At 45.1% G+C, this 19580-nt stretch overlaps 1 protein-coding gene across 3 annotated transcripts in view; it reads left to right on the plus strand.

The window, feature by feature from the left end:
* STON2 (stonin 2) overlaps positions 1 to 19580 on the plus strand; it is a 108765-nt gene that overhangs the window by 50662 nt on the left and 38523 nt on the right. For 2 of the 3 annotated variants that reach the window (XM_077463571.1, XM_077463570.1), the window contains exon 4: positions 2090 to 2260. In XM_077463571.1, the coding sequence (XP_077319697.1) occupies positions 2090 to 2260 (171 nt within the window). Of the gene's footprint in view, positions 1 to 2089; positions 2261 to 12537; positions 12735 to 19580 lie in introns of those variants that run through there. The other variant, XM_077463572.1, reaches the window with a different exon arrangement.

Below are 19580 nucleotides of genomic sequence, written 5' to 3' on the forward strand. Positions count from 1 at the left end.
TTTCTGCTCCCTCCTCCTGTCAGCATGCTCCTTGTTAGTACAGGACATCTGATTGGCCCCAGATACTGGCTTTTCCTTTCCCAGTCTGAGCTTTGCCAATGCTATAGGAGATCAGCTAATCAGCATAGTAATAGCGTTGGGTGAAGACATTGCAGCTCCACCACTGACTGCCAATAGCCTTACAAATAATTTTGGGTTCTGTTTAGCAGATCATCTAATTTACATATTAATAGGTGAATAATTACTAATAATTCTGGGTGTGGCTTGGGCGATCTGGTAATTAACCTATTCATAATGAGGGTTCGGTAACAACACTCTAGCCCCACCCATTTACTGCCTTACAAATAATTCTGGGTGTGGTTTAGAGGAACTGCGATTTAACATGTTAATAGTGGGGGTGGAGCAAAGACATTTGAACACAGGACATCTGATTGGCCCCAGATACTGGCTCTCCCTCTCCCAGGCTGAGCTTTGCCAATACCATAGGTAATCAGCTAATTAACATAATAGTGGGGGTGGGGTACTGTAAGACACTGTAGCCCTACCCACTAACTGCCAATGGCCATTTAAATATTTATGGGTGTGGTTTAGAAGGTCTGCGATGTAACATGTTAATAGTGGGGGGTAGAGCAAAGACACCGCAACCCCCTACTGACTGCCAATGGCTTTACAAATATTTATTGGTGTGGATAAAAGTAAAGTGGCTAATTATCCTAATAATAGTTGGGGTGGGGAAAAGACACTACTGCCCCCTACTGACTGCCAGTGGCCCTACAAATAATTCTGGGTATGGTTCAGGGGTTAAACTAATTAACAAATGAATAGTGGGGGTGGGATAAAGATGCTGTAACCCCACCCACTTACTGCCAAGGGCCTTACAAATAATTCTGGGTGTGGTTTAAGAGATCGGCAAATTAATATATTAATAGTGAGGGTGGGGTAAGTATGCCGTAGTCCCACCGACTGACTGCTAATAGCCTTACAAATAATTCAGGGTGTGGTTTAAGAGATCAGTTACTTAACATATTAAGTAAGTACAATGTAGTCCCACCCACTGACAACCAATGACCTTACAAATAATTCTGGGTGTGGTTAGGAGGTCCACAATTTAACTTGTTATTAGTGGGGGCAGATCAGAGACACTGCAGCCCTCTACTGACTGCCAATGGCCTTAAAAATAATTCTGGGTGTGGATTAGGAAATTGGCTAATTAACTTATTAATAGTGGGGGCAGGGAAAAGACATGACTGCCCCCTACTGACTGCCAATGGCCCTACAAATAATTCTAGGTGTGGTTTAGGATATTACCTAATTAACATTAATAGTGAGGGTGTGGTAAAGATATTGTAACTCCACCCACTGACTGCCAATGGCCTTACCTATAATTCTGGGTGTGGATTAGTAGGTCCACTGCATCCAATCCGTTTTGCACTGCTGTGACCCAGAGGAGAAGCCCAGTCTAAAAAGCTCAGTCTGGACTTCTCCTCCAACTTGTTAATAGTGGGGGTGGAGCAAAGACACCACAGCCACCAATTGGCTACTAATTACAAATAATTATTGGTGTTCTGCACGAAATCGGCTAATTAACGTAATAATATTGGGGGGCAGATCAAAGGCGCCACTGCCCCCTACTGACTGTTGATGGCCCTACAAATAGTGGGGGTGGGGGGGGGGGGGGCTGGATAAAAACACTGTAGCTCCCCCACTGACTGCCAATGGCCTTACAAATAATTCTGTGTTTTTTTTAAAGGGATCAGCTAATTAACATATTCATAATAGGGGTGGGGTAAAGACAGCATAGCCCCCACCCACTGACCACCAATGGCCTTACAAATAACTCTGAACAAATCACCATATCACACTTCATTTAACATTTCATTTTATGTTTGTAATTACTTTGATGCTTTAAGTCTTAGAATTTTGTTGTAGTTGTTATGGCAGAAGATTAGAAAGCTGAAAAGTCTCCCGAGGCTGCTGTTAGTTGCACTGTGCACAACTGCCAGTTGCTCTTAGATGATGCAGATTTTAGCAAGTATTTTGTTCTAACAGGTTTTAAAGTGCGATTCTTTGTCATATTTCTGTACATCAGGCTCCCCTTCGAGAGCGTTGGAATGGCGATCCCCCAGTCGCAGCCCATACAGACGCCCTGCATTGCCATCACAGAGCAGCTCAGAGGCCAATTATGAAGACAGCGGTACGAGTATGGGACCCCCGTACACAGACATTGCCAGCGAGGATGCTTCAGGGACCGGTTCTGCAGGTAAGGGACTAAATGCATTGTGCCAGAATCAGAGATCTAGAAACAGACACCAGTAGTTGAAAGCCTGGGGTTACCTCGATGGCTTGGGAACTACAAGTCCCAGCATGCCCCATCCATCCTAACTGGGATTGTATAGCTGAGCACAAATCCAGATATAATCATAAGATGGAAACAAGGGGGGTTATTTACGAAAGGTGAATCCGCTTTGTACTGCAAGTGCACTTGGAAGTGCAGTCCCTCTGAATCTAAGGGGTAGATCTGAAATGAGGGGAAGCTCTGCTGATTTTATCATCCAATCATGTGCAAGCTAAAATGCTGTTTTTTATTGTCCTCCTCGGATCTACAGTGACTTTAATTCCAAGTGCACTTTCAGTGCAAAGTGGAAATAGCTTTAGTAAATAACCCCCTATGTTTCATTTTATAGAAAAGAGATATAGAAAATCTGTATGATGCCCTTGATGGTGGCAATAGGTGTGATGATCTGATCGAATGATTCTTCACGGAATTAGACAATACCATGAAATCGTAAATCATTAAAAAGGAACACAATGTGGGGAGAGTTTCTAAAACTGGAACACGCAGAATGTGGTGCCGCTGTGCATGGCAGCCAATCAGCTTCTAACTTGTTCAATTAAAGGGGTTGTAAAGGTAAATGTTTTTTCACCTTAATGCATTCTATGCATTAAGGTGAAAAAATATCTGACAGTGCCTGCGCCCCCAGCCCCCCCCCCCCCCCGTTTTACTTACCTCACCCCTCAAAAGTCCCGCGCTCGTCCCTCGACGTCCTTTCCACCGTTCAGCCTGGCCGCTGATTGGCTGGAGTGGATGGATGGAAAGCAGCGCAGCCATTGGCTCGCGCTGCTGTCAATCACATCCATTGAAGCGGAGCGCCGGGGGGTGGGGCCGTGTGTTACAGCGAGCGGCTATAGCCACCGGCTGTATCACGGGAGCGCGCCCGCAGATGCTTCTCACCATGCGAGGGAGCTCGCATGAACGTTAGAAGCACCTGCGGGAGGAAGCCGAGGACAGCCGCCGAGGGACCCCAGAAGAGCAGGTTCGGGGCCACTCTGTGCAAAACGAGCTGCACAGTGGAGGTAAGTATAACATGTTTGTTATTTAAAAAATAAAAATAAATTCACTTTACAATCCCTTTAAGCTTTGTCAATAAAACCTGGAAGCTGATTGGTTGCTATGTACAGCTGCACCCCATTCTGTGTTGCACTAGAAAAGAATAGACTCCCAAATGGGGTCTATTAATTAAAAAAAAAAAAAAACTCAGATATTCGCCCAGTGAAAGTGCATGTACATGCGTTCTCTTCTAAAAGAAAAAAAGAAAAGAAAAACGATTGTTTCTTGTGCTGGTCGAATGTTTTTTCACACTGCAAAACACTGTAGCTCCCCCACTGACTGCCAATGGCCTTACAAATAATTCTGGGTGTTTTTAAAGGGATCAGCTAATTAACATATTCATAATAGGTGTAATGATCTGATCGAACGATTCTTCACAGAATTAGACAATACCATGAAATCTTAAATCATTAAAAAGCAACACAATGGGGGAGAGTTTCTAAAAATGGAACACTGAGAAACTGGTGCCGCTGTGCATGGCAGCCAATAAGCTTCTAACTTCAGCTTGTTCAGTTAAGCTTTGTCAATAAAACCTGGAAGCTGATTGGTTGCTATGCACAGCTGCACCCGATTCTGTGTTGCACCAGACAAGAATAGACTCCCACATGGGGCCTATTAATAAAAAATAAAAAAATCCTCAGATATTCGCCCAGTGAAAGTGCATGTACATTTGGTCTCTGCTAAAAGAAAAAAAAACAATTGTTATTGAGCTGTTTCTTGTGCTGGTCGAATGTCTTTCATTGGGTTAAAAGTGAAAATATGCCATTTGTATTGGTGGGGGGGATTTATGCTTAGGTGTAATCATGCGGATTAGTTCTACATTTTTAGCACTTGGGGGATTTTTGCTGACCCATTTTTGCATGGAGGGGGGGGGGGGGCAGTTTGGCATGTTTGCCCTGGGCTCTAGATGACCTTGTCCCAGCACTGTGCATAGGGGTTTAGTATGGTTTATGGGTAGAAACACTTCTGCATAGGAACCAATCAGCTTCCTGGTTTTATTGCCAAAACTTAATTGAACAAGCTGAAGTTAGAAGCTGATTGCTGATTGGCTACCGTGCACAGCTGCACCAGATTGTGCTTCAGCTTTAGTAAATCAACCCCACTGTGTGTGTGTGTATGATGGTGGTGATGATGGATGGTGGATGGTGGGTGGTGGTGGTGATGATGATGATGATGATGATGGTAGTGGTAGTGGTAGTGGTGATGGTGGTGGGGGGGGGGGTTGGCATGTCTGCACATATACCACACCAGGTCCATTAGGGGAGCAGGGGCACCACCCCCCTAGTTGCATGGGGGCTGCCGGACTCATATGTTTGTATATTTTTTTTCCCCCCCAAACATGCGAAAGAGGCTCTAAATGGCTTGAAAAAGGTTGGGCTCGGGGCGCAGTGAGCCCACCCACTTGTGACAATAGCAAATCAATATTTGCTATTGTCTTCTGGCTTTTCCTCCCAGCAAATCAGGACAGGAGGCGAATCGGGTTGACCGGGAGGAAAAGCTGAGGAAGCCGCAGAGGAACTGTGCCGTGTAGTGGTGAGTGCGGACCTGGAGGGGGGGTTTGTTTGCCCCCCCCCAAAAGTTTAGTACCGGCTGTCACTGAACCACACCAAACCCCCACGCATGCGCAGACATGCCACAAGTCAGTTACGTCCTATAGGATGGCAGACACCCGCAGGAGCAGAGCCTGGAGAAAGAACTTTGGGCTTGAAGAGGCAAAGCTAGACTCCATGGACTACTAAGTTTTTTTGTTGTTTTTTTTTTCTTTCCATTTATATAGAAGAACTAAAGTACAATATTGTCAGGGAAGGGTGGAGTTCCTCTTTAATTTGAGAAAATATTTACCGTTGCGCCCCCTGCTGTTTGTTATTTTATCTCTGGGACCCCCTAACGTTTTTACATGGATCGTCTGCACTCCCTAGGTGGGGGTCTGCACTTTACAAACAATGCTCTGCGTTTTTATAAAATAACAACAGAAAAGGAAGAACAATGTTTCTCTTTTGTTTCTTTGTTTTCTTTCTCTTTTGTTACTTTGTTATCTTTTGTATTTACCAAACACTCAGACCAGTACACAGAGATTGAACCGGCAGCCACTCCGGTAAGCAGGTGACCCCGATGGAAGCTGAATTTCTATGGGGGTTGTTGCATCGCCCGCCGTGCCCACTGCCCAGAGACGCTGGTAGTGCCCCCCCCCTTTCCTCCAGGGCCCCTGGAGTTGGTGGGGGCCGCTCTGGGCATGGCATGGCACGGGCAGTGGGGAGGGGGGACGGTTTCCTGGGTGACAGCCCCTGTCCCACCAACAATGTGTTTTGTCAGGGACTCCAGCTGGATCCGCCTGAAATCCTGCTGCTATGCTGGATGAGCCTGCTGCCAGGATACCCGACCGAGGAGGGCATACTGGGAGATCGCTCACCGCGTCAGCAGGATTGCAGGATATTTTGTCATAATTTATTAGGAAAGAAGCTTTCGCCATCTCGGTCATGGTGGAAAATCTTTTGCGGAACATTCAACTGAAATACGCCACCTCGTGAAGCTGACAGCAAACTATACGGGGGATTCCGAATCGCTTAGTATAACCCCTTTGATGACAGGTGCCTCTCATGCAAAACAAGAAACCCCGTACTGTGGGGTAGATTTACTAAAACTGTAGAGAGCAAAATCTGGTGCAGCTGTTCATGGGAGCCAATCAGCTTCTAACTTCAGCTTCTTCAATTGAGCTTTGAAAATAAAACCTGGAAGCTGATTGGTTTCTATGCACAGCTGCAGATTTTGCACTCTAAAGGGCCAGTTCACACCATGCAGTCCAGTGCGTTTTTTTGTTTTTCTGCATCAAAAAACGCATGGAAAGTAGGTTATATGGTTTCCAGTGGCATAGTTCACACCAGTGCTTGCAGTTCCAGGAAAAAAAAAAGTAGAAGAACCAGTTCACACCATAGAAATGCAGTCCGGATACGTTACAGATGCTTTTCTAAATGCGCGTTTTTGATGCGTTTTGGGTACAATTTTGCACCCTGACAAAACGCATTGTTGGTGGGACAGGGGCTGCCACCCAGGAAACCGATTCAATCTCTGATGCAGTCCAGTGCATTTTTCCCTTCTCTTTTTTTCTTAAGTTAAGTAAGGACTTGTGTGTTCCAGTGCCTTTTTGGTATGTTCCAGTGCGTTTTTGATGCGTTTTACAGCGTTCCAGTCAGTCTAGTGCAGGGAAAATGCAGCATGTTCTACTTTTTTTTCTGGAACTGTAAGCACTAGTGTGAACTATGCTATTGGAGACCATATAACCTATTTTCCATGCCTTTTTGATACAGAAAAAAAGAACTGGACTGCAGGTGATGTGAACTGCCCCAACCATGCTGCATTTTCCCTGCACTGGACTGTACTGGAATACTGTAAAATGCATCCAAAACGCACTGGAATGCACCTAAACACATCAAAAACACTGGAACACACACATCCTTACTTAGGGCCAGTTCACACCACATGCAGTCCAGTGCAATTTTTTTTCTGCATCAAAAACGCATAGAAAGTAGGCTATATGGTTTTCAATGGTTTACACCAGTGCTTGCCGTTCCAGTGGGTTCCAGTTCCTGCACTGGCCTGTACTGGAAGCCTGTTTACACCATGGAACTGCAGTCCGGCTGCGCTCCAGATGCTTTTTTGCATGTGCGTTTTTGATGCATTCCAGTGCGTTTTTGATGTGTTTTTAAAGCAGTCCGGTGCATTTCCCCCCCTTTTTTCCTTAACCTTAAATAACAACATGGGCATGCCAGTGCATTTAGGTGCGTTCCAGTGCGTTCCCGTGAGTTTTTGATGCTTTTTACAGCGTTCCAGTGCAGGAAAATTTAAGCATGTTCTGAAAAAAGCATAAAAAACGCACTGGAATGCACCTAAGTGAACCAAAAATGCACTGCAACACACTTGTCCTTATTTAAGGTTAAGATAAAAGAGGGGGGGAAGCACTGGACTGCATCAAAAACACACTGGAACGCATCAAAAACATACATGCAGAAAAGCACCTGGAACGCATCCGGACTGCGTTTCTATGGTGTGAACTTTAAGGTTAAGGGGAAAAAAGGGGGGAAGGGGAATGCACTGGACTGCATCAAAAACACACCAAAAACGCATCAAAAACACACTGGAACGCATCAAAAACGCGCATGCAAAAAAGCATCTGGAACGCATCCAGACTGCATTTCTATGGTGTGAACTGGCCTTTAAGGTTAAGAAAAACGAGATGGGGAAAAAATGCACTGGACTGCATCAAAAATGCACCAAAAACGTGCATGCAGAAAAGCATCTGTAACGTATCTAGACTGCATTTCTATGGTGTGAACTGGCCCTCAATGTTTTAGTAAATCATTCCCCATGTACAAAGCAGCTCAGATAGGTGTTAAGCTGGCCATACACCAGTAGAAGTTCGTTCGTAGAGAAAGTCAGAAAAATCGATCGTCAGAGCCTTCAGTATGCTCAACAGATTTCCTTTAATATTTCATTCAATTGGCATAAAGTTGTAGCAGCATTAAAGTAGTTCATGCACTACTTTGGTTTGACTTTCATGAAACTTAAGGGCTATAAACCTCAATGTTAACTCTCAACAGTTGCATGAAAGTCGCACCTGACTGTTTTACCTGCAACAGTCGGCCCGACTTTGCAGAGGGATAACAGGTCACATCCAACTCTCACCCATCCAAGGTTGCATTAAAGTTGCACTCCAAAGTTGTGCAAACTTGGAGTCATGTATATGTGTATACGGCCCTTTTTTTGGCTGATAGCGGGGGTTAAAACGTTTTTATTGGTAATGTTTTATAGCAGAAAGTATTAAATATTGTTTTTTTTATTTTTTCTAAATTAGCGTTTTTTTTTTTATAGCACAAAAAATAAAAAACGCAGAGATGATTAAATACCACCAAAAGAAAGCTCTGTTTGTGGGAAAAAAAGGACATCAATTTTATTTGGGTACAATGTCGCACGACCGCGCAAATGTCAGCTAAAATAACGCAGTGCCGTATCGCAAAAAATGGCCTGGTCATTAAGGGGGTAAAACCTTCCGGGGCTGAAGTTGGGTAAATAACATGGCTGGGGGATGTACTAAACCTGCCTATGAAGTGGCCCACCTGAACCAAGTACTACAGCAAAAGCAACATTTATAAGGGGAAGAAATACCATTGGCTGCTAAATGACCGTTCCCTGCTGGCTGATCATATACGGCTTTGTTAGGATAAAATTAATTTCAAAGAAACTTCACCTGCAAAATCATTTGCTTTAAAATCCCTCCAGCCATCTCCCGAGGCTCCAGGCGGTGAGGACTTTTGGAAAGTTGGGATTTACATAGCAGTAGTTTCTCTGGTCTCCTGGGGTGGGTTGCGGTGAAGGATAACAATGGAGACTATAGTGATATGCAGATGACACCTGCTTAGCTAATTCATTCAACATTCAGGGGAATTTGTATATACATATACACATATACACAACCTGGTGGGACATCTTATGGTCACCTCTGCCAGCCACACATGTAATCGCTTTCATTATATATAATGAAAGCGATTACATGTGTGGCTGGCAGAGGTGACCATAAGATGTCCCACCAGGTTGGGGGGTCTCATTGTGCTGTGTGTGATAAGTGATAACCCAGCTGTGTGCATTGTGCAGGGGGGAGAGGGGTCTGGGGTGGGGGTGGGTCTCCTGTGGGTGAGGGGTCAGAGACCTCTATAGTACTGTACATAGAGGGCTGAGAGGGGGAGGAGGAGAAGGAGGTCTCAGGGGTCTGGAGGCCAGTGACCACTTTGTGGACTTTCACTCTTCAGATATCCACAGACCAGAGAGAAGCCATGAGATTCCGATCAGGTAATACAATGTATCAATATCACATCCTGTGCTGGGATTGATGTACCGGGAGTGATGCTATGGGGCTTATTTACTAACATTGTCTATAGGAACCTATAACAACCAATTGGGGCTTTAACCAAAACTGGCCATACTCTGGTAGAGCTTCATTCTGTGATGGTATATCCAACACCTGCGACATCACTTCTCACTGTACCGGAGAAATTTCCTCCCTTTCCCTTATGAATCTCACTGATTGATGATCTTGGCTTGTGCAATATATGTACGTGTGAATACGTGTTCTGATCACATATTACACTATGAATCAGGTGGTAATTATATATCCTCCGGCTGTATTTGGCAGACATTGTCTGGGCTTTCTTGGTGGTGTGTGATGGGTTGGCAGACTGACAGTAAAGTGTTAGGATGATGATGTCTGCAGAGTACATAGTGTGCTGAGTATACTGAGGACACCAACGTCCAGTGTATGATATGGATCTTTGCCATGTAAAGCTGGTGGGGTGATGGGACCTCCATGGGGGGATGGGGCCTCCATGGGGGGATGGGGTCTCCATGGGGTGATGGGACCTCCATGGGGTGATGTGGGGCCTCCATGGGGTGATGGGACCTCCATGGGGGGATGGGGCCTCCATGAGGTGATGGGGTCTCCATGGGGTGATGGGACCTCCATGGGGTGATGTGGGGCCTCCATGGGGTGATGGGACCTCCATGGGGTGATGGGGTCTCCATGGGGTGATGGGACCTCCATGGGGTGATGGGGTCTCCATAGGGTGATGGAGCCTCCATGCGGCAACATCACGTGCCTGGTGAAGGGGTCTTGCGTGATTTTGAAACGTTGCTATCTGCTGTAGCATTGTGATTTCTGATTAAAAAAACTTTGGACCCACTCTGGAGATCCATGGTGTGCTGGTGACAATATTTGTTTTGACCCGTTCCAGCCGTTGGTCACTACAGCACCCACTTTGATGCACAGCCATTTTACCAGGAATGTGTGCGTTGAGATTAGTACGTTTCAAGTCCATAGTGGGGTGATGTGACTGCAGTGCGGTAATGTGACCTCAAAGGGGTGATCTGACCTCTGTAGGGTAATGTGGCATTGGTGGGTTGATGTGTCCTCAGAGGGATGATGAGCCATTGGTGGGGTGTATTGTCTTCAGTAGAATGATGTGTCCTCAGAGGGGTGATGTCTTCTCTGTGGGGTGATGCAAGTTTCCGATGGTGCTACACTGTGATTGTACTTTACTGCTCCTTTCTTTGGCCAGGCTGACAGGTAAGGTTAGTGGGTAGTTAGTGGTAAGGTTAGTAGGTTCTTAATGGTAAGGTTAGTGGGTAGTTAGTTGTAAGGTTAGTGGGTAGTTAGTGGTAAGGTTAGTAGGTTCTTAATGGTAAGCTTAGTGGGTAGTTAGTGGTAAGGTTAGTAGGTTCTTAATGGTAGGGTTAGTGGGTAGTTAGCGGTGCGGTTAGTAGGTAGTTAGCGGTAAGGTTAGCGGGTAGTTAGCGCTAAGTTTAGTGGGTAGGTAGTTAGTGGTAAGGTTAGTGGGTAGATTAGTAAGTAGTTAGTGGTAAAGTTAGTAGGTAGTTAATGGTATGGTTAGTAGAGAATTAGTGGGGAGGGCAGTAGGTAGTAAGTTGTAAGGTTAGTAGGTAGTTAGTAGTAAGTTTAGTAGTTATCCTGTCTGACTTACTTACTTTCTTACTCTATATGGATCATCTACAATTCTGTCACTCCTAGCTCCCCTCTTTATACATGGCTGGACCTCAGAGCTCACACTCCAAGCACACTGTTGATGTTGATTCAGCTGTTTTTCTCATATTGAGCAGACAGAACCGTGTAATAGCCAGAGTTGACAGGAGGAGGCGGTGGTTGGGTCTTACCACCTGCCACTCACAGGTGTCACCTGGGGGCGGAGCTGCCCCCTCCAGTGACCTTTGCACTCTGAGGTGTGAACTCTGCAGATCTTTATCTCCAGAATACATCTGATTACTCTTCCAGCAGGAATCCAAGAACAGACATTGTGTGAGAGGCATGGAGCCCCCATCTCCCACCGTACTCTGTGCTTTCCACCATTATAGACTAAAAGAGGCATTGAAATGGCCAGTGGTAACAAAGATATCCATCATGCTGGAAAATGTCTGACAGCCAGATCACCCATCATTATCTTTATCAACTACAGGTGGAGTCTGGAGGGAGGAGTCACCTGTGACCGTCCTATCCGTCCTGCCACTTTTTTTGGTGAGATCTGACCACCGCAGTCCTTGGCTGCCTTCCCGTCCACCTAGAGGTGCTCATTACTTACCTTATTTTAGACTCAGTGACATCATCACTAGGTCTCTGTGCTTCTCTATGCAATACAGGCAGATTTAAAAAAAAAAAAAAAAGCGCCCCATCCCTCCATGCTCACATGCAGAAGCGAACGCATACGCAAACGGCGTTCAAACCACACATGTGAGGTATCGCCGTGATCGGTAGAGTGAGAGCAATAATTCTAGCACTGGACCTCCTCTGTTACTCCAAACCAGGAACCTGTAAAAATGAAAGGGACAGTGTAAAAAGAAAAAGAAAAAAAATGTAAAGCGCCCCATCCCCCCGAGCTCACGCGCAGAAGCGAATGCTTACGTAAGTTGCACCCGCATAAGTAAACTGTGTTCAAACCACACTTGTAAGGTATTGCCGCGATTGTTAGAGCAAGAGAAATAATTTTAGAAGACTCCTCTGTAACTCTAAACAGGTTACCTGTACAAAAATTGAAAGCATCGCCTATGGAGATTTTTAAGCACCGTAGCTTGTCCCCATTCTACGAGTGTGGCATGTTGGGTATCTATTTACTCGGCGTAACGTTATCTTTCACATTCTACAAAAATTTGGGCTAACCTTACTGTTTTTACTTTTTTTTTTATTTATTCAAGTGTATTTTTTCCAAAAAAATAAAAATTGAAAGACGGCTGCGCAAGTACATGCGACATAACATAAAATATTGCAACAACCACCATTTTATTCTGTAGGGTCTCTGCTATTTATATATATATATATATATGTTTGGGGGGGTTCTAAGTAATTTTCTAGCAAAAAATAACGAAAAAGGTCTGGTTAACAAAGACATGCCGTTATTGTGAGGTCAGGGTTAGGTGCATTACAGCCCTTCTGGACGGATTAGGTTGCTGAGGGATCTGCTGACCCGGGTGGGCCCAAGAGCTTGCAATCTATGGAGCAGCGTCTTGGCGGAGCGGTGTCGTTTCTTGGGCTCTCCCTGTTTAATTATTCAGTGCAGCCTGCTCCTTCCCACACACACATGAAAGGCAGAGTCCTCCCCTGACTGACAGGCTTCTTGCACAGACACGCACAATGCATACCTCTCCTCGCTCACACACTGCCCGGGGTGTCTGCGTCCGGCTCTTCGTCCCTCTCCTCTGTCCCCGCTAGACGCAGCTTGTCCCCTCCGTGGCCCTCTCTGGGCTCGGCGCCCGATGTCGGGGGGGCTCGGAATCGGGAGGACTTGCAACTCAGGTGAGTGTTAACTTTTTTCTTGCTGTTGTGCAATGAGGCACGAGGTGTCTGTGCCAAAAAGAGGGGAGGAGGGGAGGATTGTCTCTGGCTGCTTTGTGTTTTTTTTTTTTTTCTACAAATCTCATAAAAATTTTGGCGACTTTGCAGCTTATTTCATGCATGCAAAGTGCAGCGATGGGTGATTCGCCACCAGTTTGTTCTCCGTCCGGCCCTGATTTGCTGGAACAGTCCCAGACTTTCATTGCAAGTACCTGGAAACGCTGTCCTTAGATGGAAATTAACGGAAGGCTTGGTTTGTGCCTACAGGTGCGACGGAGCGCTGGTGCGTGCCTGTATGTCACCTGTAGGGCAGCCGGTTCTTTTCAGTGTGAGAAACACGGAAATAATCCTCAGAGGCCCCATTCACATTATCGTGTAGCGGGAATGAGCGTCTCTGCTGTGCGATTTTCCTGCAATTCTGCGTATCACATTCAGTTGAATGGGCTGGCCCTACGTGCGTTTGTCGCTCAAAAAGAAGCTCCTGCTCCTTTTTCAGGCAACGAGCTCCACGTGATTTTGAGAGGCGCAATTCCCGAGCAATATTCATGTCAGAATCGCATTTTGTCTTAAGCAGCGATTCTGCGTGTCGCATGGGGTCAGCACCTTTCACTTCAGTTTTGAGATTGAGACATTCCCAGCAGATGCACATTTTGTCTGGAGCAGCGATTCTGCGTGTCGCATAATTCAAATGAATGGGCTGGCCCTACGCATGTTTGTCGCTTGAAAAGGAGCCCCGCTCCTATTTGGACGACAAGCTTCAACACGATTTTGAGAGGCGCGTTTTGCAGCAGAATCGCATCTTGTCTGGAGAAGCAATTCTGCATGTCGCATAGGGCCAGCACATTCACTTTAATTGGCTGGCCCTACGCACGTTTGTCGCCCCGAAAAGAAGTCCCTGCTCCTTTTCAGACCACAAGCTTCAACTTTTGAGAGGTGCGAATGCCGCACAACATAATAAGCTGTCGGTGGCGCCGAGCGAGAAATTGCGACTGAAAAAACGACGTGCGAAACTGTCACAAAGTTGAGAATCATTACGAAATGATCTATTTTTCACAGGGACCGTAGCTGATAAGGAGTCCTGCGACACCTCCTGCTTGACGCACCAATGTGCTTATCCTGTGCGTTCAAAATATGCACAAAGTGTTCCATTATGCGTCACACAAGTTGCAACATTTCTGTTGCAAATTGGGAATTTCCTATTTCTGTTGTACCTGTCGCATTTGACAAGAACGCACATTGCAAATCTTCATTTTTTTGGCGTTTTAGTAAAAAATACGCAATCTACGCTATTTTAATGCAGAGCGGCCGATAGTTTTTCGGGTTCATTGTAGAGATTTTTGGTGAAATGTCACAAATGCTGATTTTGCTATTTTTTACCGCACTTTCCGAATTCCACAGGAACATACTTTGCGAATAATCGATTATCTATCACGCTACTAAAAGCACTGCAGTCGGCGCTATTTTTTGGTGTGAGAGTTTATTGGGCCTATTGTAGAAATTTTTGTAACATGTCACAAATAGGGATTTAATTGTTTCTGAGACACCTGTCAAATTCCACAGGAAAATACACTGCGAATCGTAGTTTGTCGCACTAGTAAAGATCGCAGTCTGCGTTTTTTAATGTCGTGCCACAATATGAGTCCATTGTGAAGATTTTGACAAAGTGTCACAAAAAAAGGTATTTTTTTTTTTTTCTAATTCTGACACAGGTGTCAAATTCCACAGGAACATATATTGTAAATCATTGCTTATTGGTCACACTACTAAAAATGTCGCAGTGTGCGCTTTTTTTATGGCTGCGTCATTGATAGTTTATTGGGCACACTGTAGAAATTTTGGCTAATTGTTGCAAATAGAAATTTTACAATTTCTGAAGCACCTGTCGAATTCCATGGGAACATACATTTTAAATCATTGCTTATTTGACACCATACAAAAAATGTCGCAGTCTGCACTATTTCATGGCCACCTCACCGATAGTTTGTTGGATCCATAGTAGAAATTTTGGCAAATTGTCGCAAATAGAAATTTTACAATTTCAAAGCACCTGTCGAATTCCATGGGAACATACCGTACATTGTAAATCATTGTTTATTTGTCACACTACTAAAACTGTTGCAGTCAGCGCTATTTTACAGTAACGTCACTGATATTTTGTTGGACCCATTGTAGAAATTTGGGCAAATTGTCGCAAATAAAAAATTCACAATTTCTGAAGCACCTGTCGAATTCCATGGGAACATACATTGTAAATCATTGCTTATTTGTCACACTACTAAAAATGTCGCAGTCGGCACTATTTTATGGTAGCATCAATGATAGTTTATTTGGACATATTGTAAAAATTTTGGAAAATTGCCGCAAATAAAAATTTTACAATTTTTGAAGAACCTGTCGAATTCCATGGGTACATACATTGTAAATCATTGCTTATTTGACACCGTGCTAAAAATTAGAAGTCGGCGCTATTTTATGGTCACATCACTGATAGTTTATTGAACCCATAGTAGAAATTTTGGCAAATTGTCGCGAATAGAAATTTTACCATTTCGAAGCACCTGTCAAATTCCACAGGAACATACATTCTAAGTCATTGCTTATTGGTCACACTACTAAAAACTGATAGTTTATTGAGCCCACTGTAGAAATTTTGGCAAATTGTCAAGAATAGAATTTTTACAATTTCCGAAGCGCTTGTCGAATTCCAGAGGAACTTACATTCTAAATCATTGTTTACTTGCCGCACTACTTAAATTCTCAGAGTATCCTCTTGATATCAAAGATGAAGATAGATATGAAGAAGGTTGCAAGTAGAATATCCACCACCAATTGGATGAAGGCTTATCGGAAAACTTGGACCCAAAAGGCCCGATGAGTCAAAACATACATTTGCTAGTAGGTGTCCCTCACTCCCATATCAAAATGTTGGGAGGTATGGGGAAGTACACCAAGGGTTGAGGGTATCCATGTAGGTGACCTCTGGCTTGGAAGTCAGGTATTCCCACAATTCATCTCTCAAGGGTAGTGACCCTCAGGGTAGACACTCATAGAGCGGGATGTATGGAGGTGGTCTACATTGATACCCTCATCTCTTGGTGTACTTCACCACAAGCTTTTTTGACTCATCAGGCATACGCCCTTTTAGGTCCATGCTTTCCGGTAAGCCTTCATCCAATTGGTGGTGGATATTCTACTTGCAACCTTCTTCATATCTATCTTCATCTTTGATATCAGGAGGATGTTATGAGAATTTAATCTATGTATCTGGACTTATCACACGTTTGGTTACTCCATGTCACACGTTTGGTTACTTTTGGTTAAACGTGTGGTTGCTTCATGTACACATAGGTTGGACTTGATGGACTTGTGTCTTTTTTTGACCTCACCTATTATGTAACTATGTCTGGACTTTCTTTGTACACACACTCATTATTATTGTGGACATATTCAATTGTTTTTTCACATATTTGTTATTTTTTTGAGATTCAGGTGAACATTATATGGTCTTGGTTTACCCAGAGACGATTTCTTTAGCGCTGCACTTTCACTTTGTTATGTTTTACTTTGCATTTTTTATATTTGCTGTGCTGGCTGCTGTTCACTCCTTTAAAGGGGACAGCGCGGGATAATATTCTACTTTTTGCCACACTACTAAAAAGTCGCAGTCTGCGGCGTCACTGATAGTTTATTGAGCTGGTTGTAGAAATTTTGGCAAATTGTCACAAAGTAGAAATTTTACGGTTTCTGTCTAATTCAGAACAGGAACATACATTGCAAATTGTTGTTTATTTATCGCATTAGTCCTAATGCTGCAATCTGCTCTCTTTTAATTTCGGGCCGCTGAGAATTTTTCAGGTCCATTGTGAACAATTTTGGTGCAATGTAACAAATAAGTATTTTGCTATTTTTGTAGTTCACATTCCACAGGGACATGCATTGCAAACTATTATTTTGTGCACCATTAAGAATGTCACCATTAGCGTTCTTTTCTTATTGCACTGCAGATAATTTATGGTGGCCAATGATAACTTATGGGGCCAATCATAAAAATGTTGGTGAAATGTTGCACATTTTCCTGTTTCCAACACACATCAAGGCACGAGTGTACCTGTGCACAACATGTAGATTGAAGTTTGAATGGACCCATAGCCCCCGTTCATGCCAAATGCGACTTTGAAATTATGAGACTTGAAATTGCACAATTTGCAAGGTCAGTGTGACTTCAGGTGCAACTTGGCTGGCATCTGTGCGACTTCATGCACAGATGTTTATGTGCAACTTCATGCACAGATGTTTATGTGCAACTTCATGCACAGATCTTTATGTGCGAATTCATGCACAGATGTCTATGTGCGACTTCATGCACAGATGTCTATGTGCGACTTCATGCACAGATGTCTATGTGCGACTTCATGCACAGATGTCTATGTGCGACTTCATGCACAGATGTCTTTGTGCGACTTCATGCACAGATGTCTATGTGGGACTTCATGCACAGATGTCTATGTGGGACTTCATGCACAGATGTCTATTTGTGACTTCATGCACAGATGTCTTTGTGCGACTTCATGCACAGATGTCTTTGTGCGACTTCATGCATAGATGTCTTTGTGCGACTTCATGCACAGATGTCTTTGTGCGACTTCATGCACAGATGTCTATTTGTGACTTCATGCACAGATGTCTTTGTGCGACTTCATGCACAGATGTCTATGTGCGACTTCATGCACAGATGTCTATGTGCGACTTCATGCACAGATGTCTATTTGTGACTTCATGCACAGATGTCTATGTGCGACTTCGTGCACAAAGGGAATTTCATCTCTTCTCCTTTCAGATGAAGGACTCCGAATTTGGCAACATATGTTCGCACAGTGTATGTAAAAATACATCAACGGTGCGAGCCATCTGGCACCTGAAATGTTGTCATCGTTTGTGCATCACATGTGTGACCCCAACGACTCACTGCAGTAAAAGCAAGTGGCAGGGGGACAACTTTTACCGCCGTTAAATGAGTATCAGATTTATGGAACATTGAAAAGTGGCAAAAGGTTAACCAGACTTCTGCATATATGTCAGGACTTTTAGCTCCCTGGGGGGCACACGCTGAGACTTGTAGTTCCCTGAGGGGCATGCTGGGACTTATATTCCCCTGAGGGGCACGATAGAACTTGTAGTTCCCTGAGGGGGAACATAGGACTTGTAGTTCCCTGAGGGGGCACACTGGAACTTGTAGTTCCCTGAGGGGGCACACTGGGACTTGTAGTTCCCTGAGGGGTCACACTGGGACTTTTAGTTCCCTGAGGGGGCACGCTGGGACTTGTAGTTCCCTGAGGGGGAACATAGGACTTGTAGTTCCCTGAGGGGGCATGCTGGGACTTGTAGTTCCCTAAGGGGGCACGCTGGGACTTGTAGTTCCCTGAGGGGGCACGCTGGGCCTAGTAGTTCCCTGAGGGGGCGCGCTGGGACTTGTAGTTCCCTGAGGGGGCACGCTGGGACTTGTAGTTCCCTGAGGGGGCACGCTGGGACTTATAATTCCTTAAGGGGGCACACTGGGATTTGCAGTTCCCTGAGGGGGAATGCTGGGACTTGCAGTTCCCTGAGTGGGAATGCTGGGACTTGTAGTTCCCTGAGGGGGAACGCTGGGACTTTCAGTTCCCTGAGTGGGCATGTTAGGACTTTCAGTTCCCTGAGTGGGCATGTTAGGACTTGTAGTTCTCTGAGTGGGCACCTTTGGACTTGTAGTTCCCTGAGTGGGCACCTTTGGACTTGTAGTTCCCTCAGGGGGCATGTTAGGACTTGTAGTTCCCTGAGGGGGCACGCTGGAACCTGTAGTTCCCTGAGAGGGCACATTGGGACCTTTACTTCCCTGAGGGAGCACGCTGGGACCTGTAGGTCACTGAGGGGGCAAGCCGGGACTTGTAGTTTCGTGAGGGGGCATGCTGGAACTCGTAGTTCCCTGAGAGTCACGCTGGGACTTTCAGTTCCCTGAGGGGGCACATTGGGACCTGTAGTCTAAGGGGGCATGCTGGGACATGGAGTTCCCTAAGGGGGCATGCTGGGACTTGGAGTTCCCTGAGGGGCATGCTGGGACCTGTAGTCTAAGGGAGCATGCTGGGACCTGTAGTTCCCGGGGGGAGGGCACGCTGGGACTTGTAGTTTCCAGAAATATAAACTGTCCATGTGGATGGCGTTTGATTGCGTCTGTGCTGAATAATGCTATTCCAATGCACGTGTCGCATTTCGCAGGAACATGCATTGTGATTTGTTGGTTATTTGTTGTGGTCGGTTTTTTTTTGCACTCTGGCGGCTCAGGTTGGAGGTGAATGAATCTGTTGTTGGAGATGGCCGAGTCCTAAGTCTGGTTGCGCCACAGGCCTCCCATTCACCTCTTAGAGGAAAAACCTGTTCTGTCTGTTTAAGCTGCACTGAGAGATCCTTAAAGGACACCCACACTCCCCCCCGGAATAATCAGTGCTGTGTTTGCTGAAGGTGTAGCTGAGCCTGCAGCCAGGAAAGTGATGCAGATCATGGGTTACCCAATTCAGAGGCAGGCTTTAAATTCCGTACCTGTTTGCTGGCTGGCAGATGGGGGGGGGGGGGGGGGGGCGGAAATTATCCGCAGGGTGTCTGAGCCCCTACCCACCTCCACCTTTGTTCCTGCTCACGTTTGTTATGAATGGAGGAAAAACTCTGGTCTGATGTTTTGAAGGTGGAAATGTTAGCCCTTGTACACACGGTCGGAGTAATTCCGACGGATTAATTCCGGAAGAGGTCCGGAAGTGATGTTGCATACACACGGTCGGA

The sequence above is a fragment of the Lithobates pipiens genome, unplaced genomic scaffold, assembly GCF_037356315.1.
Source record: "Lithobates pipiens isolate NorthernLeopardFrog02 unplaced genomic scaffold, aLitPip1_a1.2 Scaffold_30, whole genome shotgun sequence".
NCBI lineage: Eukaryota > Metazoa > Chordata > Amphibia > Anura > Ranidae > Lithobates > Lithobates pipiens.